Raw genomic sequence first — 25,160 nt, 5'->3', positions numbered from 1 at the left:
AACAATGAGGGACAAAGCCTACTTAAATCTAAAACAACTTTAGCTGCAGGTGATCCTTGGACTGTACTGCAAGACAAGAACTATCAGCAGGTTTGTCCGACAGGGATTAATCCTAGTCTTAGACTTAAAGATAAATTCAGTAAAGACCTCCATTGGGGACGGGGGTATGGTTAGTACTACGCATGATCCATTTCTGGGAAACTGAGTCTGTCGGTTGTGACCCAGGTCATTTACTGCATTCACACTAGGAATGCATAATTGTTGGAGGCAGCATGAGTGCCTGTCAGCTTTTTCAGGAATCTGATCAGCGAAAATAGGAGACCATATTCAACCATCAGGTCTGTAATTAGAATTTACTCACCCATAAGTAGTGGAGACTGCTTAGGTGTTTTACTGATAAATCATTGAAATCGTCTATTTATTAAACGATTTTACTCCCCAACAAGCAAAACTGCAGTACTGGCTGCATTAGCTTTAAAAGTGTTTTCTCTGGATATCTCTTTTTTGTTATGTTAAGAGTTGTGTTCATTAATAATTATCATCAATTACTTAAAAGTGTCCTGTCATGGAAGACAAAATTACATTTTTCGTGTGACACCTGAATGCAGCAAAGCGCGGTTACAAATGACACTTTTCTCATCCCCCGATGGACTAACAAAACGGACCAATCAGCCTGCCTTCTGCAGTATCATTAGCCAGTCATTTGCAGAGGAGAACTTGATTGTCCAATCAGAGACAGGGGGAGGCAGCTCTACTGTTTGTTGTTTCCTTGCGCCGGACGATGGAAGATGAATGAGGCGCCTAGCTTGCTTTCGGCTCCTAAGTGCAGCAACACTGCATATTAATTTGTAGCTGAAGTAAAAAAAAAAATCAAAATAAATATAGAATTGATCCGACTGTTATTGCGCTTAAACGTAGCTGGAAGGCTAATCGATGCAGAGGTACATTGGTCACAACAAACGGTAGCATGCACGGGAAGGAGTCGCTGGAGGTGGATGCAAGTTTCAAATTTTCAGGTGAATTATTACATACAATACTACACCAAGAAAATAGAAAACTACAAGAAAGAAAGATAGTTTTAGCTCGGAATAGCACAGGGCTTGCTAAAGAAACAAAAACATGTCGTTTGATATCTCAAACGTTAGCTAAAAAGGCTAACAGTGATGCTAGTTAGCTGACACACAGTATACATACAAACAGCCAGAGTAAGCGCACTATGTATAGGATACATACGCACACACACACTGTCATGTACAATGTGTGCGTGTGTATATAACACACTGTTATATACAGTGTGTGTGTGTACGTATGTATACTGTGGTTTATAAAGGAAGTAGTCAACAGTAATATGTCTGTCACACCAGCGTTGGTTGGACTGAGTTATTGTCTGATGTCTATGGGTTGTTAGGAAAACGTCTGTTATAGTTACAGTTGTTCTAAAAGCAATCACCTAAAACTTGTTTGTTTTACTCATACAGGCTGAGGGAAGAGAGCTACCATGAACCCAAGCCTTAACAACTGCATGATGCCCAGCTGTACCAGCAGCAGCATCACTGAACTGCTGAGTGCCCTGTGTGACTGCAGCCTTTCTGGGGTGTCATGGAAGCGCAGAGCACTGGGAGGAGTCTCAAGAGAAAGTTTCCACAGGGCTCTTAAAAAACGCGCCTATGGTGCCCTCCTGTCTAAGCTGTTTCAAGATGGCACCAAAGGACCTGCACCAGGACTGAGTGCCACAGCTAATACACCACCGAGAAATAAAGTCTTGATGATATGTTTTGATTTACGCGTGGCTGGCTGTCGAGAGGAAGCAGAAAGGCTGGAAGAGCAGCTCGGGAGGCTGTTAGCGGGAGAATACTCTGGTTTGAAGGAAGTGGATGCAGTCCTTGACCTTCTTGTGAACCTAGCTGGGTCGGCACCTCCTCCCCCTACCTCGTTCAGCAGGGACTATATGAGAAGAGAGAGGCCTGTGCTGCGGATGCCTCAACCATGGAGCTACCAAAGTGAGGACTTGCAGAGGCTGGAGGCACGGGCATGGGGTCTGGTGTGTGGGGAGGAATGGGGGACTTTGGAGAGTCTGTATGGAACTCAGAGGCTGATGGATGCTCCACCTGGCACAGGACTGCTAGCTTTGAGAACAAAACTAGAAGCAGAAGAAAGATTTGAAAAGGAGACCAGGCTGACGCTGTTTGGAGCACTGCAGCACACTCGCACCTCGGACATGGACATAAGACTAGATCTGCCTCCAATCCCCAGTAATATTGATGTAACAGGGTTGGCGATACGAGTAAGACACCATATTATATCCTTAAGTAATGCATTTAGTTTAGCTTAGGCTGTTTTATCACATGTCCACTTCAGCAGCTCAGCGTATTCATATTTGCACAGTGTTTCATTTAAATAATTTATCTTTGCATTGCTTTATGCACTCTCTCTTTGTTGTTCTCTGCAGGTGCCTCCTTGTTTAGATCAGTGTGAAGATGAGGGCTTCCAGTCAGCCTCCAACCTGACCCCAGACTCTCAGTCAGAGCCTAGCCCCATTCCAGACTTTGATATCTGGGAGGCTCTACGCACATTTGAGCCTGGAAGACGCCGCTGCTGGGAGTCTGTTGGCTGGTAAGTGATGTGTCAATTTGATTATGCTCTAAGGATACCAAACTACTTTTCATATTTAAAAAAAGCACCTGTAACCCACTAACAGTTGTAAATCTAGTTCCTCACTATAATATGACAGCAACTACCGATTCTTTTCATAGTTTTATTGTTCCGCCTTTTTTTGAAATAATTGATGGGTCTGTAAAATGCCAGAAATAATGATAGATTGAATGATAGAAGCTTGCTTACTTTTTTGTAAGATGCCAAGCTAATGAAAATGTAAAAAAAAACCAACAAAAAAACCAAAACAAAAGCATTTTTGAAAAAAATAAACCAGTCTGTGTTTGGGTTTTAAGGTCTAACATAAATAAACATCTAAATGTCAAATGACAACAAAATTTGTGACATATAAATGAACAGAAATCCACTTTAGCTGGTAGATACAGAATTCAAGAGTATCCTGAATTAAACCAAAGCCTTTAGTTTAGAAAATGACATAATGACACATACACTATTAACTACAGAGTCATTGGAGAGTCCCACTTACTTAGGTTTGTTTTTGGTTTTGTATTTTTCTTCCTCTGGAAAACGGCACTGAATGCCTTGTTTGTCCCACTAGCCCACCTGGAAAAAGGGAGTCTTTCTATCTAACAGAGGGAGGCAGGGAGGCCTTTGACCAGCTCTATCGGCTTTGGGAGGGTGAAATGAGGGTGGTGAGCACGAGCACACCGTCTCCTGTCCTCCCCTTACCCCTGGACTCCCAGAAGCAACTGGTGTCTGATCTCCTTAACGTCCTGATTGGAGTGGCTTCTACTACTTTTCCTCTCAACCAGGTGCAGTTCGTTATCTTTTATTAGTCTCTAAAATGCACTTTATTTGTTTTTTTTGTTTGTTTTTTAGTAGTCTGTCAGGCAGAAGTGATAAAAGTAACTAAAAGCGCTGTGACAGCCTACAAATAGAAAAACAGATTAAAAGGAGAAGCTGGAATGTGATATAATGGGAAATTCGTGCATATAAACAAGCTGTACTGACTCATAAAATGTAACAGTGTGAAATGTATGCTTAAGTCAGCTGCCTGATTAAATGATCATGAAATAAAATAAAATATTCCTAATTCTGAACATAAAAACCCAGGGGAGCTCTGCTGGTAGTTTATTGTTTCCCATTAAATTCTTATTTTTTGTTGGAAGATTATACTTATTTTTACAACATAAAGTGCATCCTACTTATCTTGTTTACTTCTCAATTCCTTATCTTGACTCTCCGGCATATTTTTATCATTAACATCAGTGTTTCCCCTTGGCTGACTGCTGCTGGTGGGGCCCCAGGGGGTACGGGACTGACAGAGCTTTTCCCACTTCCTTCTTTGTTATAACGACAAATCTCAGTCATTCGCCCCTGTTGTTTTACGCAGATTAACATTTGCTGGAAAGCTTTTCGTGCAGTTGCAGTAATGTGGCGAGTTGTCTTCAACTCGAATAATGCAATCTTTACTTTGCTTCACTGCCCTGCTCTGTGCTCATGGTGAGTGGTTTTACACACAGTGAAACCGGAGCACAGGAGAGAAACAAGGATGGCTGTAAATGACAGCAGAATGCATTAGGGGCATATGGCAGTGCAAGAAAATTAAATGTATTCTCATAAAATTGGCAAACCAAATAAATAATCATCACCCTTGCCCACTTTTGGTTTTTTGAAACTATATAAAGATTATATTGTATATATGTGTATGTGTATATTGTTATCTAAGTGAGTCCTGCCTACTTCATTGGGTTGCCTTGAGGTTAAATTTTGTTTCTATAGTTACAGAGGTGTTTTCTTAACTGCAAGTGCAATCAAGGCTGTGGATTGGAAAATGTGGTTTTGTTCCCCAGATGTGTGCTGTCTTGAAGTACTGTAAATATCTCTCTATAAAAAAATCAATGTGAAAGCAAAAATAACAAAAATAACACACAGCAGATTATGTGATGCAGTGTAAAATAATACCAGCAGAAGCCGTGACTTCAGAAATCACCATGGACGCGACTCTCCTACAGCCTTGGCAAAATTCAATATCGAATGCACTAAAGACAGTCTTTGCTGCCGGGCTGTTTTATTGGATTTTATTAGACTGTACAGTTATTTATTGTGTTTTGTCCACCATCTGTAAATATGCGTTTTCCTTCTTAGAGTGTTCAGTTTGACGTCAGGCCCGGTGTGTGTGTGTCGGGAGCCTCTCCAGAGAGCGTGTCTCGTCTCTTGGGGGAATTGGCCCAGTACGGCACCTATTATTTGAGGCTCAGCCGCTTTTCTCTGCAGAGTGCTGACAAGAAGGGCTTAGTCTTCCAGGTATGTTTGCATAAGCATCGTTAATACCACTAACGCTGCAAATTATTTCCTCTAAGTTCTCTGCTTGCATTGTACTGTTGTTACTAGTGTTGTGTTCAGAAATTGGAAATAATCTTCCTGAATGGGCACTTTGAGACAGAAACACATGATCACCTTATTTGCGTACGCAGCAAAATAAATAAATACGTCTAAAAATATTATATATTATATATAAAAATAGGGAAAGAAAAAATGAAAGTGTCCCAAATGAAGCAGTCCATAGCAGGCAACAAAATCCACATGCAAAGTCCACATGCATTTTAATCTGTGAACATATATTCCATCTCTTAGGCTTTCACCGGTGGCTTGAGGAAGTATCTGCATTACTACAGGGCTTGCGTTCTTAGCACACCACCCACTCTTAGCCTGCTGACCATTGGCTTTCTCTTCCGCAAAGTGGGTCGCCAACTCAGGTGAGGTCGAATGCTTTTTACACGCTGGTTTTCTGGTGTTAACTTTGTCATTTTGAACCTCCACCTCACTTAGTCGACAGTACAGCCATATCCTTTCAGAGAGGACCTTGATGTAAATATCAGCAAATCAAAAATGTGTTGCTTTCTTTTAATCTAAGATACCTGTCAGAACTGTGCTGTGTGGATGGGCCTTTGGGTGCAGGCCAGGCCACCTTCCCCGTGGTGAGTGCTCTTTTATCTGCAAACTGCAGTATGTCTTCTATCACAGTTGTGTTTAGCCTATCAGATGAGTTGTCAGCTTAGTGCCGTGTGGCTCTCCTCAGGGTGTTAAACTGCTGTCCTACCTGTACAGTGAAGCACAGAATAACTGCAGCAACGAGAACTACCCTGTTCTTCTTTCGTTGCTGAAGAGCAGCTGTGAACCTTACACACGGTCAGTTTCTATGCGCCCCATGCAGACAGGCATCCTGAAAACAGCAAAATATACCCTATATTATTTTAGTAATATAGCAAATTGGTTGATAAATCTATCTAAGAGTGACGCCACTATTTTGTTTTGTTTTCCTGTGCCTCACTTAGGTTTGTGTCTGACTGGGTGTACAGTGGCGTGTTTCGTGATGTTTATGGAGAGTTCATGATCCAGGTCAATGAGGAATACCTTAGCTACAGAGGTGAGGAGACACAGTACTTGCACACACATATACACACACGTCGCCGTATAAAAACCTTGGCTTCGGTCTGCAGGCTCTGAAAATGAAAAACCTGCCAGATACATAGTTGAGCAGAAAAAAATAGATTTTATTACAGCGTTTGTTGCCTAGTAGGATTTGTCCTTGTGTCTATAAAAGCTGTCATGAAGTTATTGCACGATAATCAGTGGGAAACTGAATCAGATACCCCAGCTGGAAGAACCAGAGATATCTTCACTCAGTAAGCCATACAAATAAGTAGTGGCCCTTTATTCTTTTTAGCTGGTACAACATTCTGGTTCTGGTTTAATTGCCATGGACACACACGGACCTGCTGAATTCATTTTTTGCTTCCAGAAAAATTAATGACTTTATTAATGACTTGATCCCTTGAGGAGACCAAAGAGGCTTTGAGGCCAAATTAGACTCGTTTGTACTCTGCAGGATCTGAGGGACTTTGCATGTCTCTGTATGTTGCTTTGCTCACACTGCTTTTCATTGTCATGTCTTATTTCTCATCTGTGGTCATCTTATCTGTAATCTGTAATGTCTTTAATTTCATTAATATCAAAACTTGAAAAGTAAAAAACGTTACAATAGCTGTTTACTATATACAAACGTTGTTGTAGCTTATCTGTCATTTGATTGTTTTTGCTATTATCAGAAGATGAACAGCTATATATTATTTTTTTATTGTTCACAGTCCTGGGTATAGTCCTTAAAGGATCAGAAAAGAACAGTTAAAAAAAAAAAAGAAAAAGGCCAGTGTTCAAATCTCACCGAATTATTTGAGAATAATTGAATATTAGTCAAGTCAAGTGGCTTTATTGTCATTCCAACCACGTGCAGTGGTACAGTACACAGTGAAACGAGACAACGTTCCTCCAAACCATGGTGCTACATATGATATATAACAAACAATCAACACAGGACTACATAAAGTACAATGTGCAAAAATTGCAAAAAAACCAAAACAAAGACAGTGCAACACCAGACAGAGCGCAACAATACAGACACAAGACAGTGAGGATGCAAAAGTGCAATAGATGTGCAAAAGACTGAGTATTGTGCAAAAAGTAACTTGGTGCATGAAGGTGTGTGTGTGTATGAGATTGTGCAGACGAGTGCTTGGTACTGATGCGTATGAAGATATGTATGTGTGTGTCAGTCCAGTCACTGAGTGATTGATTAGTCAGTTGAACAGATGATTAACCACTACGTATTTTTGTAATTGGCTGATAATTTAATTATCCGGGTAAGAAAAAAATGTCCGCTGTTTGATCGTATCAACTTTTGGATTTTGCTGCTTTTTGGTTCTCTGGTTTTCAAATTGTTAGCCAGGCAGAATTGTACGTGAAAGCGTCCCATTTAGTTTATTCGTTTTTTGTACACATTTTTGTATACATTTCTTTTTATTTCCATTTTGACAGTTACTCCATATATATACTGGTACATGAATCAAGACTGTCCAAATATTGTACGTCATGCAACACCCCACTCAAGGTCAGACCACCACCTCAGCTTTGTCTGGCTAACAGGTTCATTTGCTCATCGGCTACACCTCATCAACTCCTGCAGCGAACCTCTGCACTTCACACTCTTGCTTTTTTGGAGGACACATAAATGTCATTGTTCTCCTCGAACTCCATCGGCCAAGGAAGCAATCAGCAGCTAAGCTTTCTTGGCAAGCCGCGGGCTTTCTGTAAAGAGCTCTGGAAGCTCGGTGCATTCATGTTCTCTTAACTTTTTTGCTGAGGATCACTGAGCTAAGAGCTAACAATTTCCAAGAGTTAATTCAAGCGGCCAGAGTTTTGCCATGCCCCGTAAGTCATACTAATAAGGAAAAGTTTCAGCCCCAGCATGGGCTGGGTATTACTCCACCACCATTGCTTTTAAGATGTTTCAGTGCCGAGTACGATGTGCTGTTATAAGAGGCATAATGGACCAAGAAAACTACTTACTCTAAATTGTAGGACAACATGTAATAGACATCTTTGAATTCCTGCAGACAAACACTTCTGGGTCCAAGGCTACACTCTGATCTCAAAGGATGTGGAGGATTGTGTGCCAGTCTTCTTGAGACACATTGCCAATGATGTGTATGTGTGTGGAAAGACTATCAACCTCCTCAAAATCTGCTGCCCACAGGTTTGTTTTGCACATCCACAGATCCACATTTATGTAGATGCAACAGCTGAATTCTGCATAAAATTACCACCACATATAACGTAGATAGCCTTAATTTACCCAGTATAGAATTTTTGAGTCTTGTAAATACAGAAAAAATGTTAAGAAATAGTTAAAAGTACCTAGCCATTTTTTCCTCTGTTATTGCTGTTGATATCAATTGAATTGACTGTATTTGCTTGTATTTGAATGCCACAGTTGTTTCTCCTGTCACAGTACAAATTCTATTCACTTGAAACTCCATACTGGCCACAAATAGTGGAAAAAATAATCATTACTGCAACAGATGGGAACGTGGTCTCTTTGAAACTTTATTAATATGCTGTCATCAGAATTGTGATACATTTCCTGTTATTGTCAGGCTGATTTTTCATCTTACATAGTCAAGTTTGACTCCTGCTTTGGAAATAATAATTTTGCTATTGCTGTCCTATGTATCATGAAATATTACTTTTTAAATCACTCAGTTGGTTGTCAGAAATATTCTCCAACGGTTTTCACTAGTCATATGTTCAGTGGAGAGTGTTCTTTGGTGGACAAACTATGCACCGTCAACATGGTTGAAGGGTGTTTCTTCTTTCTCTTCCTTACATTTATCATCCATCATAAAAACACATCCTGATAAATTGAAAAATAGCCAATATCAGCTGATAATATTAGCCTGCCAGTAAATTGGTCCGCCTCTTGTCAACCAGGAGTTGAAACTTCAAATTCATTCAATTTAGTATCACAACAACAGAATGTCGAAATTTTTCACATTTGACAAAAAGAACTTAAACTGTAAGTAAATGAATCACTTATTTAGCAAACCAGGGGAAAAATCAGTAAAGTGGTGAAGTTTTCATGAAAATGTATTTTGCATAACTTCCCTACCTGCTGATTCCCCAGCATGATGTTTTTTACAATCTGACCTCCATGACCTAAGCTGCAGGACCTTTGTTTCTAATTGGCATTCTGTAACTTTTCCTCCCACTGTTCTTTTCCCCTGATGCTTGAGTCTTTCTTGCCTGCAGGGTAGTTATCAATACCTAGGAAGAATTTATGGATTAAAAACACAAGAGTGAAGTGATGGGCATTAATGTGCTTGCTAGCTGATATGGCACATGAATACATGTCTTTAATTAAAGAAATACTTTGTTACCGTTATCTTCTGAATGAAATGTGTAATGCAATGTACAGCATAAAACCGATATATATGCAAAACAAGCACACAAAGAAATTCAGGAAACCAATAGGAAACCATACATATTTCAACAAAAGTACAAAAACTGATTCATGGTAAAACATAATTACATGAAACAATCAAACACACAAAAGAGGCACGGTGTGATTTAGATAAAAAAAACCAAAAAACTCTCCATATTTTGTGAAGTGTCTTATGTCGTAGGCAATGTAATTATTCATTTCTGCAGTCTGGGGCCAGGGGATCTTTTGATATCCATTTTAGTTTTTCAATTTTGGCAGTAATTAATACAGTTTCTGAAGGTTTGACTCTGATTTAATCCCATGCAGTCATAAGATCATAAACGGGAACAAGGCCAGTTACAGTGTCTGCATTATGCTTTCGTCTTTAAACACAGTATAACAGATTTGTATGATGGAATAATGAACACTTTGATTTTTTTTTTTTTTTATTAAAAGCAGCAGCACCACCATAACCAGGTCATTGCATAGCTTCTATTTTAAATTCATTCCCATACCGGTCTTCAACATCATCCTAAATTCATTGCTAGTTTGTTTTGTGCTGGTAGCTGTAAAAATGAGTTACATTTTCAGACAGCTGGTAACACATATTTTCATATGAAAGAAACTCTGGGGTTATAAAATATGTCAAAATCCACCAAATGAGTCATCCGAATTGATCCGTGAAATTTTTTTTCCCTCTTTTTATGATACTAAGATTCTGTCAACTGTGTGTCCACAGCACTACATCTGCTGGTCGGAGCTGCCAGTACCCCGCATCGCTGTCACCTTCTCTCTCCAGGAGGTGGAGGAGATTGAGAGAGACTGTGCAGTGTATCGCGGACGCATGGAGAGAATTGCAAAGCACAGTGCTATCAGCAGGGAGGAACAAGTAATGACACACATGGATATTCTTGTGCATCTTAGATGTCTGTGATTTATTTTTTTTCTTCTTTTTTTTCTGAGTCTGAGATTTTCTCATTGCTCAAAATCATCAGTTACATTTATGAGAGCTTTTCAGCTATAGCCTAGAGTCGAGGCAGTGAAAAAAGAACTTTAACAAGACAAATCATTACCATAGACTATATGTAAAAGATGGACATAGCCATCAAGATGCCATCCATTGGTTTGTGGACTAGCATTTAAAGCCTAAGTTTGGCATTTTGGCAGTTGTCACGTTAGGTGTTTGAAACGAGATATAACAACAGAGGGTTGTATCTGACTAAAAACTGAGGATACTGCAGACTTGCACAATAGTTACACTGGACTACATGGGGCTGTCTATTCCCAAATGAACAGTATATGTAGGTTTAAGGTTCTTTCGCATTAATCTGTGAACCCAGTTTAGTTTTGTATTTTCATTTCATTAATTCATTTCAATCTTTATTTAACTTTTGTTTCAATTCAGTTTGGTTTCCATTTCTGGACAACAACAACAACAACAACAAAGAACCTTTATTCGTCACATACACAATCATACAGAGTACAACATGTAGTGAAATGTTCCAAGCAGACAGGCTGCAAACGTGGCCGTGCCATTTCAGGGCTTGGTTTTAGCATGGGGGGTCTAGCCAGGACCCTTACTGGATACCACCGCCAGGTGGGAGTTGAACTTGCAATTCCTGCTCCAAAGGTGTGCAGTCTTACACTACCAGCTGGGGTGAATTTAATAGATATATCAATAAAAACACAACACTTTGGGAAGGAAGTTGACTTACAATTTTGCTAACATCTCAGTCTTAATACATCCTCCTTAGGCAGATTACACTAATAAATTAAAATGTTTTTTTTAATTTAGTTTTAGTAAACTTTTAGAATAAATGCAGAATTTAAAAAAAAATCAGTTGGAAACTGTGATTACTGTCAAATAGCATTTGATGGTTTCAGGATTGCAGTTAAGCAAATACAGTCCAAAGTTTTTGCTGACTGTTAGCCTGCATGCCAAGAAAGCCAGGATTGGTTAGTAGTAATCAGACTAAAAAACAGAAACCAGAATGCTTCCACTGCTTAAAATCTTGTTCTCTGATTCAGCAATTCATATCCAGATAATGATATTTTTACAGAAATTCCTTCTATGCTTTTTAGATCCAGAGGGTGTGTCCATCTTTTATATACAGTGTTTGATTATAGGTCTTGTCCTGTAAGTCAAAGAGAAAGGATAACTTTTTTTTCGCTTTCTTCTTCTTTTTTTTACATTACACAATCCATCAAAGTGGCACTGCTCTTCAAGTACAGAGAATTTCAGCAGCAAGTCATTAAAATGATGTGGATGAAGTCTCGAGCTTGTACTTGATTTAGTGTAACAACCTGGCTTGTGTGGCGGATCTTGTGTGAGCCTCTGGCTGAGGAGGGGGAGGAGAGGTGAGAGACAGGGCAGGGACATAGATCTTTGTTAATGATGATATTTTTTTTCTGTCTATTGTTAGGCCCTGAGGGCAGAGCAGGCACGCCAGGAGCTGATCAATCAGGTCAGAGAGTCAGCAGCCAAAACCCTGGAGAGCATCCGCGGTCAGTGTAACATTTATACACACACACACACACACACACACACACATACACACACTGTAAGTAGAATTTTATATACTGTGTGACTTACATGCATAACCCATATCCCGCTGGGTATACCTTTAACAAATGGCTCAAATCTAAGTATAAGCCTGATTCGCTTGTTGATTGCTAAATGCGAGAGCTTCCTTCAGCTCCATTCCCACCCCTCGGGAGAGCAAAGGAGATGCATGGGGCAATTGCAGTGAGGAAGGCTTTGAATACTTTCCAGTATCATGGGTTGTGAAATCTAATCATCACTTGCACAGTTTAGCTCTAACTCTTCACATCATTTATTACTTCAGAGGATGTGTGGCACTGTTGGGGGGCAGTGGTGGCTGGGTGGGGAGGTGGGGAGTGTTCAGCCTGATGCACTTTGCGTGTCTTGGCAGTGGCATATTTGAGTTTGTTTGGATGGGGCAGATGGTGATGTTGTCTTGTTTAAGTGTGTGCGAGAGGCAGACAAGAATGTTATGTACTTTTCTGTGTGTGTGAAGGGGTAAACAGCTCACTGTTATCTCCCCCGCCTCCTGTAGGACGCCAGGTGTCACAACGTCTGGCTGAGGAGGCCAAGAAAAGGGAGCGTTTCGAGGAACTGAAACAGCACCTGGAGCAGGAGCAAGAGGTAGTAAGACATGAAAGAGAGAGAGAGAGAGAGTAAAAAAAAAAAAAGTATGTGGGATCTAGGAGTGCCTAGATTAAACTGTGTATTGTGAGGTATTGCATGTGATCCTCAGATAGTAAGAAAAGACCATGTGATAAACAGTAATGATGTATGTGCGTGTGGTGCCAGTGGAGAAGTGCAGCCAAGAAGAAGCAGGAGGAGGACGACTTCAGCTTTGCCAGAGAGCTGAGGGACAGAGAAAAGAGACTTCAAGCTTTGGAGGAGCAGCTGGAGCAGAGAGCTAGGTCTGACTGCCTTTACAGCTGTTAAGATTTTATTTGAAAAGACTATATTAACCTACTCCATGCAAACATGATGGGACATCAGTTCTGTGTCCCGTGTTTTAATGTGCCAAATTTCCATAACTGATTCAGCACCATGAGCAAATAATGTGAACACTAAGCTTTTATTTACCACGATGACATGGCCGAGATCAGAAGGTACCAAAGCTTAAAAATAAACACCTGTCATCTAGAGCTCTTCCTCCAAACAGTTCACGTCCTTACTTCTCCTCCCTTGGTGCAACCTTTGCATTATTCAAAATATAAATACCTTCTATCTGTCTATAGATAGATAGATAAATGGATACTTTCTTGATCCCACAAGGGAAATTGTGTTTCAGCTGCAGGATAAAGAATAAAAAAAATAGTGCAGTCTACAATAAATAAACAACACAGTTAAAGGTGCCACAGGTGCATAGTGATAGCTTTATATTGTATGATTTAATATCTGTTAAATATACAACAGTGATTAGAAAACAAATAAAATAAAATTAGTTTATGTTAAAGAAGAGTAAAAACAAAGATCCAAGATAGTAGTGCAAATTGTAATAAATAATATGTACACTGTAAATCTGAGAAACAGCTGCAGTTCTTGCTGTGCTAGGCAAAAAACTAAATTCTTTTCATATGTGGATAGATAAGGCTTTTGTCAAGGAAAGCACAGGTTTCATGTTTTTTGCAGGTCTTACTGATTAATTGCCTGTAGTTTGTTGAGGAAATTAGTTCTAATTAAAGCCAACACGTATTATAAGCACACAGGTTACCAGTACTCTCAGTGTCCCTCTAAACCACAAGCTCCGGTGGGGCGAACATTTTGGATATTCTGGATAATTTTCTCTCAAATTTCAGTACAAATTATTTGCCAGTCAAATAAGACGCACTACTTTAATAAGACATTAATACATCACAGTCATGCACAAATATGAATAAAACCTGAGCACAAATATAAAAAAAATCACTTAATGGTCAGTTCGGGAATGGCAGGGCCATTTATACAAGCATTTACTGCAGACTTCAGTAAGTGACTGAGGATAAGACCTTCAGCTACTTAAACATTGTTTTTCCATTTTTTTAATTCTAGGAAGGAGCTGATCGCTCAGTATAGCCGTCTATCGGAGGAAGCAGCTCGCAGAGAGAGACGAGCCATGTGGAGAGTGCAGCGAATGAGACTTGATGAAGCTCGTGCTCACTTTTTCAGGGATGACAGGCAGAAAACTCAGGTTTGTTACTAATGAATAGAAACCAAACCAAACCAAACCAAAACTTTGTAACTGAACCTTTTGTGATTTGTTTCCAGGCCATACTGGAAAAATATCCCTTGGGTCAGGAGAGACCTCCTTTGGAAGTAATGTCACCTGTTCCCTCAGCACAGATTCCTCCACAACAAACAACAAGCTGGTTTTTGAACATCCAATCTTTTTTCACTTCATGGTCACTTGATGTGTGTTCCAGAAACATAATATTGAATTGTTAACATATCTTGACAGGAATTTCCCACCCAGGAGCTGTCAGTGCAGCAGACAACAAAGGCTCAAGAATCTGAAGCTGTATCACCACCACACGATCTGTCTTCGCCAAAGATTGCACAGGTTACAGCGGACCCTGCCCTCATCTCTGAGGAAATTGACATCAGTGACTTTCTTCCCAAGTCTCCGAAGTCTGAGAGTCAGCAGGTAGATATGGCCCTACAGGAGATTGGCTCTGACCTACCCAAAGCCTGTCCTACAGCTCAACTAGTAGACTATGACTTTAGTGCCCCCTTTAGTCCACTTGAGGGTATCACTGGCCAAGCCTCAGTCCAGCCCAGGCCCCGCTGGGGACCTGTAGTCCTGCCTGACATGATCCAAAACCACCCCTTTCACATCTCCTCTGAAGAGAAAATTCCTCAAGTCCAGGAAACTGTAACCAAAGCTAGCCCGCTAGCCGGAGCCTCTCAGTCCAGCTCTCTAGGCCAGCACACCCCAGAGGAGTCTGAAAAGAGCAGTGTGTGCACACAACCGTCACAAGCCTCAGCACAGCAGGTGGATGGGAGTGGCTCAAATACAGGCAACGAACACAAGGAATCTACACCTATACCCCAACAGGGTGCAGAAATAGGGATTCTCGAAAGTAAACCAGAAGACAGACAATCCAAAGATGACATGGTTAACAAGGCTCTTTCCACTACAACAGTGCAAGGTGACCAAGGTGATCACAAAGTCCTGACAAGTCTTTCTAATGGTGGTGGGGTGGAGCCACAGGAGACAGGCACTAAAGAGCAAAGCTCAGACGCACACAATAAAGATGGAAAAAATATTCCTTTGCCAGACTTTCACAGGCCTCTCTCCAGTCCTCATTCAGATGTCAGTCAAACTTCACCCACGATCCATGGACATTCCTCTGATGCTCACATAAAGATCGGACAGTATGTGTCAGAAGTAACTGCTGCACTTCCATCGCAGAACATCCACGGCCATGCATCAGATTCACACATCAAAATTGGAGGTCATGTTTCAGAAGTCGATGCTCCTATACCTTCTCCTAGCATCCATGGTCACGCTTCCGATGCTCACGTCAAAATTGGGGAAAACGTTTCAGAGTTTGTCGCTCCTCTTCCTACTCCAAATGTCCACGGCCACGTCTCAGATGCCCACATAAAAATTGGGGAACTCATTCCAGATGTAGTTGCCCCTCTACCTTCGCCCAGTGTTCACGGGCACAGTTCAGATGCTCATATTAAAGTTGGAGAAAATGTATCAGAGATTGTTGTACCACTCCCTACTCCCAGCATCCACGGTCATTCGTCTGACGCAAATATAAAAGTTGGTGAGTTTGTGTCCAACATTCCCGAAGCAAAACCTCATTGCAGTAAGCACGGGCACGCTTCAGACAGCACCCTTCAGCCAGGTTGTCTGGTATCTGGAGCAGAACCATCCTTGTCGCCTTTGCCTGGAAGCTCTTACGGACACTCATCAGACTCAGCGTTAGGTGTTGGGTGTGTAGTTTCAGGAGATGAGCCCAAGCGGTCTCCTCTGCCCGGCAGTGCCCACGGCCATTCTTCAGACTCAAATTTAGGTGTTGGATGTGTTGTTTCTCAAAGTGAACCGCTTCCATCGCCGCTGCCAGGCAGCAGCTATGGACACTCGTCTGATTCAACACTGGGGATAGGCTGTGTGGTGTTGGGGACTGAGCCACAACCTGCCCCATTGCCAGGCAGTACTTATGGACACTCATCAGATTCTTCACTTGGTGTTGGATGTGTGGTGAAGGACAAAGAAACTGGAAATCAGCAGAAAGTAAAGGGCAACGAATACAACAAAGGTACGAAACAAAGCCTTTATTATACACATACACATTCTGTTGTGACATTCACGTAATTAGCCACATGTTACACTCAGTATTTTTTAAGATGTTACGAACTCTGAGGATATAAAATTGAATCCAAGCTCTTTAGTGTTCATTTGCAAAATTATTATTCCTTGTATCCACATTGTTGTCTCAGGGCTTGTAATGGGGTATTAAATAGTATATCTGAAGTGTGTTACCCCTGTTAACCCTGTCTTCACATTAGCATTTTTGTGTGAAGCTTAGCGTAATCACTGTTTTATTGTAACAGCAAAATTTGTGTCACCTGACTCTTTGCATTAAAGTGTGAAAAGCTGGAAGTGTAAAGTGTTTTTTTTATGTAGTGTAAATTGAGATGTCTCTGCAAATTATGTTCTTTCTTTGTTAAAAGTAATTACTCTACATTTCTCCTTAGGTTTTGTGTCAGGATGCCCCAGTGAGCAGCTGGCTGAGGGCATGGGGTCCTGGACAACCTGCTTAGGGTTGTCCCCTGGAGAAAAGTCCGAGCAGGAATACCTCTTGGCTTTGGCTGCCCATTACCAGGTGGAACAGTATGAGGACTGCTACAACCTAATGGGTTAGTTGAAAATATCGAGGGCTCGAAATGAACGGCTCCTTTGGGACTTGTTTATTGAGGGCAAAGTGAAGTGCGACTTGTATAGGGGTGGGGGTGGGGGGAACAGTATTTCTGGCCAAAGCTCGTGGCATCTCCTTTGTGTGTTGTGGATAAGACGTAACATAACCTAAGTGCATACGGTGTAATTGATCAGTTTGTACTTGGCATTCAAAATCCAGCACAGCAGCAAAACGGAAACAGTTTGTTCCTATTTAAATGGCTCATTGATGTTTTTGTGCCCAAGAGAATTTTTTCAATTTATGGCTTGTAGGATTTTGTTTTAGAAAACCCTTTCAGTTTAAATGCATTTTCAGTGCATTCAAATAATAAGCTTATCTATATGCCTATCTGTGTATCTATGTAATCTGTCTGTCTATACTCAGTGAGTAGCTGAAAAAGGTTCATTCCAAAATTTTACATGAACGGCACTCGGAGAAGTGCTGTAAATATCAACAACTTATAATAATGAATGTACTTTTGTCTTTTCATTTCATAAGAGAGTTTTTTTACTCTCTGTTTTCGAATACTATTTATATTAATTTGTGCCATTAATGAACCACAAATAATTCCTTTAACTGCTATGTTTTTCTTTTTGCTGAAAATGAGATGAAACTCAGCACATGGAGCACTTTAAGGCTAATCTGTTCTTGTAGAAATTAAAATAGCTGCAGCCTACGCCAAGTAGGCCTTGGGCACATCTTTTTAAAACATCAGTTCAAATTGCAAAGAAGTAAAAATGTGTAACAGCTTAGGCTTGTGGGACATACTTGATGTAAATTAAAACAATTATTTTTACATGTTCAGGACTGTTGCAAATCCAGAGGCTGTTGAATATTTGCTCCATCAGCAAGCAAAGGTTTGCATAAAAAGCAGTAATATTTCATAAAGGTCTGCTTTATGCTCGGGTGGGATGCCTCGTGGCTCGGTGGAGTAATATCCTGTCTTGTTCACTCTGTGTTCAACATTCAGTCATGCTGCTATTATTCATCCCTGTTTCTAGAGTTGCTGTGAAATCAGTCCTGGAAATCTACTCAGACAAATACGTCTTCCACACCACTGAGCAAAGTCAGGAGCAATAATTTAGGAAGTTTTATGAAAGATATGAAGCTATGAAAAAACCCAAAATGACAGGAACAACTTGCAGTAAATGCGATAGCTATTTAAGAAAATCAAAATGATGGTAATTGTATATATTCGGAATAATTTTTAATTAGACCTAATTTATTTTTCCTTTATTTTGATCCTATATATCCTGTTAAAATGGTTGCTCCCTACTAAACATGACCAAAGTTTCAAATAATAAGGTCAGCATATGTGCAAATTATCCTAGTAAGCTAAACTTCAGACAACTTTCAACACTCGGTTACTGACACATTTTTCTCCTTCTGGACCTTTGTGTTGTCACAGAGGGATGCAGCTGTTGGCTGTGACTGCAGAAGCCCCACCCACCTGCTTTTCCAACTTTGTAATGGCCAATCAGGCCGAAGAAAATAGGCTCTTTGAAAGGGCAGCCTTAAGGTTTCTGTCAGAAGATGACAGAGAAGATACAGTATAAGATACCAACTCCAATATTATTAATATGGAGCTGGAAATGAACATTAGAGAGCACCTTGAACTCTTTACCCCTATAAAGAAGATTTGATGTCCTCCCCAGGATCCTTAATGATGAGTTTTGACACCTCGGTATATATCAATAAAAATGTGGTTTGACGACCACTAGAATAGTTTCCCGATTTTTCCGAGGGTAGCTGCAAAGACAGAGACCATCTTCACTAACTTCTGACGCAAACCCACTCATTTTGGTCCATAAGCAGGCCTGAAATATGAGAGAAACAGCTCAGTTCAGAAAAGAGATTTAAAGGTTACTGCTAGGGGGCTTTCAACAGGTAAAGAGTTAAGATAGTAGCTCAGTGGCTGTAACAAACAAGTATATTCAAAATTCATTTATAGGCTTTGGTTCTCAATAAGTTGATTAATCATTTGGTTCATAACAGCTTAAATGTTTGAAAAATACATTTTGCTTGAGTCCATTTTCACCTACTTAAATGTCTTGGGGTTTTTTTACACTTTGAGGCACGACACTGTTGTTTGCAGTCGTCAGAGTGATATTTCCTCAGCGACATGCCTGTCATCTCTCTCTCACAGCTTCGTCCCCTACGTGTCAGCTGCTGAAGCAGGTAACGCGGGGCCCCTGGGGCCTTCCTGTGGACCCCACACTCCACAGAGCCACAGCTGTCCAACTCAGTGAGATGGTTTCCCTGCCAGTCCTTATAAAACACTCTGTCACTGCACCGCTCATCACACAGTGAGTGTCTAAAAAAAAGAGTTTGTGTTAGGAAATGGTAATAACATCCTTAGCAAGTGAGTACCGAGTGTCTGTGTTTAAAGCCAAATACAATGTTTAGAGAAATGCAAGTGTGAGTTTTCATAGATTCTATTCAGGCCACTTAAGCTGTAGTCGAGTATATATTCGGAGCTGCAGGAATAATTTAAATTCTTATTACCTTTCATCCATTTTAAGATTCCATCAGAACTCCAGACAAGCTTGTCAGTCTTCACCTGCAGTGTTCCTGCACCCCATGCAGTCAAGCCTTTGTGTGTAAAAGAAATGGCTTTCTCATCCCTCACTGCACACAGAAAGGGTGCCGAATATTTAGTGTTGGAATTCATAGCTCGTAATTTTTATTAACACATTTTTATTCCATGCATAGACAATGCAGTGGAGTTTGACAGAAATCTATTTTCGACTCTTCCTTGCTAACTTCTCAGTGAAAGAAAACCTCAAAATCACAAAGTTGTATAAATGTGAATTGCTGAGAGACGATTTAAAGTAATGCCACATAGAAAGCTATCCACGGGGTGAAAAATAAAAGGCTAGTATATTCCCCGAGCTTCGGCAGGGTTGATGCCTGTCCTATCTACAACCTGTATGAAATTTGCAAGTCAGCACCATCTTTACTTCACAAACTTTTCTCTCCTTAACTTGGCCATTCTTTCCCTCACCTTCCATTCCCAGTGTATCTTTAGTGAACAAGGCTGTGGTGGACTACTTTTTTGTGGAGCTCGGTGTGGAAAGACACTTTGAGGCGCTGCGCCACTTCCTGCTGATGGAGGACGGCGAATTTGCGCAGTCCCTCAGTGATCTGCTGTTTGAGAAGGTGACGCTCTTTTGTGCTTCATATGTTTTTGTTGTCTTTATTTGAAATGGGCTGGTTGTCTCTTTCTCCCTGGTGTTGAATTCTAGCAGCAGACAGGAAAGAGAATCTCAGAGCAAGGTCAAATGCCCGGTCTCCATTTGGGAATTTTTATTTTTATTTTAAATATAAAGCCTTTTGTTTTATTTATGCTGCATGTATTAAATGTTGTCTGCTTGTAAAAAGCAGGCACGGGTAACCTTGAAAATTCTCTGGTCATTTATAACTCTAAACAGCCACAGTTTTAGAATGTATACGCCACAGTTAGATAGCAGTCGTTTCTTGCATCATTACCCAGAGGGTCAGTTTCTAAGGGTTCGTATGTCCTCCTGCAAATGTGATTTAGTACCCTAGAGCCTGCGTGTGCACTGTGGTTCTGTCACATATAATCTCACAACATCGCTCATGTAAATTGCACAGGAATAACCCAACTTCCAAAAGCTGCATCAGATCAATATTTTGATATTAGTAATAGACTCGGTGACTACGTGTATATACGGGGGTTGGAGGGAGCTTTTTCTATTTTAAAAATGTCTAAAATACCACTGTTTGCTAACTGCACGCTAACATAGCAAGTGGATAGTACATTTATTGGAGTATTTAGCAGTTAAAGAGCCAGATTTCTTTTTAGGAGTCGGTGTTTGTTTGTGTTTTGGGTTTTTTTTTTTTTTCAGGGATCGTAACACAAAAACATAATACCTCATACTAGATTTACCCACTTGTTAATTTTCATCTGCAGTCTCTGGACAGGTGGACACAATAACAAATAAACTATAAATGCTAAATAAAAGCACAACAAAATAATATTATATTCATGAAATCTTAAAAACTGTCCAGCACCACGCCACCAACAAAACACATACACATTATAAAATCTTCATGTGCACTTTACATTTAAAGCCAGACTATCCTATCAGTATTTAAGTGGCTGAAAAAGGGTTTAAAAAGATGAGTGCTCGGTGATTCGTGTGGACAGTTTTCTGGTTTCTGAGAATCCATTTTTTTGGATGACGAGAAGAGATATTAAAAACCTACATTTTTCAAATTGGTCGGGAGCTTGTTATGATCTTTAATGGACTTAAATGAAAAAGACGATTCTGCACAAAAGTGGAGCATCTATTAGGATTCACCTTGAACACTAATGCTGAGGCTCTGCTCATCTGCTGTGAGCAAAGTTGTACAAACCTTTATAAAGGTGGCCGTGCAGTACTGCAAACCATTTTCAAACATCCGAATACAAAATTAGGTTTGCAAAAAATGGAATATTTCATAAATCTCAAGAATATCACTGTTGTGCTTTTCTGTTTAGAGCTTTTAGGGCTTGTTCATAAAGAGAAGCAGGTTTAACTTTTAACCTTGTAAGCAATTTATATCAAATTCCATCCCTGTTTGCTTGTTTTGAAGCACACGAAGCCTCAGTGTGATATTTCTAGACTCTTTACTTCAACCTCTTCCTGCCAGGAATTAACAAGCACAGCCTTTGCTAACACCTTCTTGCCTTTCTGGTGAAATGATCAGGTACACCTGTCTCTTGACGCTCATGAGACAGAAGGTTTTGTTTATCCAGCTTAAATGCAGATTTCACTGATTATCACTCCTTTTTACCCAAAATGAGTCAATCAGCTCTTTCTAAAAATGAACATGCGCCCCAACAACACATTACTTCTTTTTTCTTCTTTCCCCATCTCCCTTCCAGCTGGCCAGTGGCCAAACCCCAGGCGAGCTCCTAACTCCTTTAGTCCTGAATTCCATCCTCAGCAAGGCCCTGCAGTACAGCTTACATGGGGACACACCTTTGGCTGGAAACTTCACCTTCGCACTTCGCTTCCTCCCCGAGACCTTCCACCCACATGCCCCGGACTCTCTTAACTGCTTGGAGCTGCGCTACAAGGTGAGGCTGAGTGTTTTAATGGGGTGAATGAGCAGAGCGAGTACCCTTGCATGGGTGTGCTTGTCTCAGCCTGAGTGGCAGCTTGACTGTGACAGCCTGTCATGTTTTGACAAACTGCTTTGGGTGTGGAAAATGAGCTTATCACGCACTTAAATGGTTCAAGCTCATAGATCGATTGGAGTCGCGTCTTTTGGGTGACATGCACAATGACTAATGCTGGACATATTGTCCTGAGTGTTCGTTCCCTCCTTTGGCTCTCAGACTCTTCCTGTTTTTGGCGGATCTCCGTCTTAACTGTCCTGACCCACTTCCCCTCCTCGTCCTTATCGCTTGCTTTTCGTATTTTGCTTCTCGCTTTGTTTCCCCACATTTCTCCACCCAATTTCTCTTCTACCTCTAACTCCTCTCTCACACCACTCTGTCTTAACTTCACAATCCTCTCACCTCCTCTGTCAACGTCTCTGCACTCACACCTTTTTCCTCTCCTCCCCCACATCATCCATCACTCTCTCTTTACCTGTTTTTCTCAGCTCCTTTTTCCTTCACTTTCCTTCACACTCAAAGCTCCACACGCCGTTCTTCCTTACAGTGGTTAGATCTTTTTTCTTCCTTTTTTTTCTCACAACATCTCCCAGGTCGACTGGCCGTTGAATATCATCATCACAGACAGCTGCATGAACAAATACAACCGCCTGTTTTCGTTCCTGCTGCAGCTCAAACACATGGTGTGGAGCCTTCGTGATGTCTGGTTTCACCTCAAGAGAACAGGTGAGAGGACGGAGCTGCTGATTCAGAACCCATCTTGAACTCCAGATTACCTCTGAGAAGCAAGAGTTAAGAATCTCCCCTGTTGTGCTGCAGTGGTTTATAAAATATACATGGAGAAGGGAATGTTGAGATTAATTTATCTTTTATTTATACAAAGCAAACCTTAGACCTGTGGGATTGTCGTAAAACTGTGTGCGTCACTGGGTTAGGTAATATTGATCAGTTAAAGTCAGTGTAGACTACATAAATGGAGGATAGGATAAAAAAAAATCCCTAAATGAATTAATATTAATAATACAGAAATAATATTATGACTCAGGCAGATCCTTTAGTAGTCTTCATCTGTAAACTGGATGAATGTCCCACATGCAGGAAAATATAATCCACCAAAGTCTATCTGTTTCATAAATGTAGTTTCAGCTATCAGTTATTTTCTTTAATGATTTATATATATTGACTTTTTGTCAAAAAGTCAAAACAAAACAAAACAAAACAACAAAAAAAGATGACTGCTACAAGTTTCCAGAGCCCAAAGTCAGCTGTAATAGCCTTTTGTTACACCAAGAGAATACAGAGAGCCTGGAGGCTTTGATTATTACATTGATTTGATACCAGCCACAAATCCTTGCGTGTCAGAGTCTGTAACCAGCAGATGTTTATGTTCTAAGTCCTTGCAGCACTGAGCATAACTTGTTCTGATGGCCTTTGTGTCCCTCAGCGCTGGTGAAAGGCGCAGGTCGCTCGGTGCAGTTCCATCAGCTGCAGCTGTACAGACACGAGATGCAGCATTTTGTCAAGGTGATACAGGGATACATCGCTAATCAAATCCTGCAAGTGTCCTGGAGTGAGTTCACAGCCAAATTGGCCACTGCCAACGACCTAGATGCCATCCACCGTACACATGCAGACTACCTCAACAGAGCCATCTTCAGGTGAGTGCTGGAACTGCAAATGGGGAAATGCCGCTTAAGTAATTATTGCAGTTTGATTTCTCTGTCGACTATGCCTAGATTAGGTACTAGTTTTTGGGCGGATTTATTTTGTTTTTGTTTTTTAAGAGGACAAGAAATAACTTAAAACAAGATCAAAAATTCTGAATGAAATACATTTTTCAACAACAAAAATCAGCATTTTGAGTGATCACACCTGCAGTTCAGTAGATTAACAACAGTTCTTGAGGCTCTGTATGGGCAAAGCATGTCAAAGTAGCATTTAGCTCCCATAATTTCATCTAAAATTAATTAAACCTCCACGTAACAAGTTAATTAAAATTCCAGCTGAATCTGAGGCTAACTCTTGAACTCCATGAATGATTTAATCTCATTAGGAGAGGTTGTCAGTATCACACTCGTATTTGTCGAACTTCAGCCCGTCTGAAAGTCATTCCAAAGTTTTTTGTCATGTCTCTTAAACTTTGCACTCGTCGCCTCTCTTGACTCTCCAGGGGTTTGCTGACAGAGAAAGCAGCTCCGGTCATGAACATCATCCACAGCATCTTCAGCCTGATCCTCAAGTTTCGGGCCCAGCTAATTGCACAGCCCTGGGACAACCAGCAGGGGGAGGCAGTGCACCCAAGCTTCATTGCCATGCAGCAGTCGTACAACACCTTCAAGTATTACTCTCACTTTCTTTTCAAAGGTAAGGCCACGGAATGTTGTTTTGTCTGTCTGAATGAAAGTTCAGCTTGTTTATCTTCCTTCTAAGCTCAAAGAGGTTTGTCAGGGGTCCACGTGAGGCACCAATAAGTAAATAAGTCAGTCTGTGGAGTCTTAGTATTTTTGATTTTGCTGAAAAACTGGTTTCATTGAGTGTAAAGCATTAAAAAATGTCTCTTTTCTTCCTTTCTTCTCTCAGTGGTGACCAAGCTGGTGAACAGAGGCTATCAACCACATTTAGAAGATTTCCTGCTTCGCATCAACTTCAACAACTACTACAAAGACTCATGATCTTAAAGGAATCCTTTCTTCTAAAAAGTGGGTTTAATATGTCTGTAATTCTTTTTTTTCCCACCTTTATTTCATGACCAAAATACCTTTAAATGCTGCCTGCAGTATATTATAGGACGTAGCTGTGACACTTAAAACTATTCAGGCATTTGTCCTGAATCAGTGTACAGAATTTAATGTGTGCTTGAATAATTAAAAACAGCTTCTGAATAAATCTATGTGCTGTGAGTGAGTGAGTGAGTGAGTGAGTGAGTGAGTGAGTGAGTGAGTGAGTGAGTGAGTGAGTGAGTGAGTGAGTGAGTGAGTGAGTGTGTGTGTGTGTGTGTGTGTGTGTGTGAGAGCAAGACAGTGTGAGAGAGACTGAGATGACACTATTGTAATACATCACTTGCTGAGGTGTGCACACAGCTGTGTATATTTTTAGAAACTATAAGTGTCAGATAAATGTACATGCTACAGCAGATGCTTTTCTAAATAAAATCTCTATTCTCTGGATGTGTGT

General features: G+C 40.6%; 1 protein-coding gene across 2 annotated transcripts; it reads left to right on the top strand.

The window, feature by feature from the left end:
- Positions 1-111: 111 nt before the first annotated feature.
- Positions 112-25,151, top strand: tubgcp6 (tubulin, gamma complex associated protein 6). 2 transcript variants are annotated; one of them, XM_031726286.2, is made up of 25 exons: positions 112-338; positions 1,479-2,284; positions 2,450-2,613; positions 3,212-3,425; positions 4,762-4,920; positions 5,251-5,372; positions 5,531-5,594; positions 5,696-5,805; positions 5,952-6,043; positions 8,070-8,209; positions 10,173-10,322; positions 11,857-11,938; positions 12,511-12,599; positions 12,768-12,883; positions 14,001-14,139; positions 14,217-14,264; positions 14,407-16,219; positions 16,659-16,820; positions 19,005-19,164; positions 19,876-20,017; positions 21,750-21,944; positions 22,580-22,712; positions 23,431-23,644; positions 24,157-24,350; positions 24,567-25,151. In XM_031726286.2, the coding sequence occupies exons 2-25, from the start codon at positions 1,499-1,501 to the stop codon at positions 24,656-24,658; spliced, it is 5,580 nt and encodes a 1,859-aa protein (XP_031582146.1). In that variant the 5' UTR covers positions 112-338; positions 1,479-1,498; the 3' UTR covers positions 24,659-25,151. The 2 variants fall into 2 exon arrangements, with proteins under 2 accessions (XP_031582146.1, XP_031582144.1); XM_031726284.2 differs by lacking the exon at positions 112-338 and adding an exon at positions 724-1,016.
- The last annotated feature ends 9 nt before the right edge of the window (positions 25,152-25,160 follow it).

This window comes from Oreochromis aureus, linkage group 7, assembly GCF_013358895.1.
Source record: "Oreochromis aureus strain Israel breed Guangdong linkage group 7, ZZ_aureus, whole genome shotgun sequence".
NCBI lineage: Eukaryota > Metazoa > Chordata > Actinopteri > Cichliformes > Cichlidae > Oreochromis > Oreochromis aureus.
Note: the sequence above shows the minus strand (reverse complement) of the source record. Positions and strands in the feature narration are given on the sequence as shown.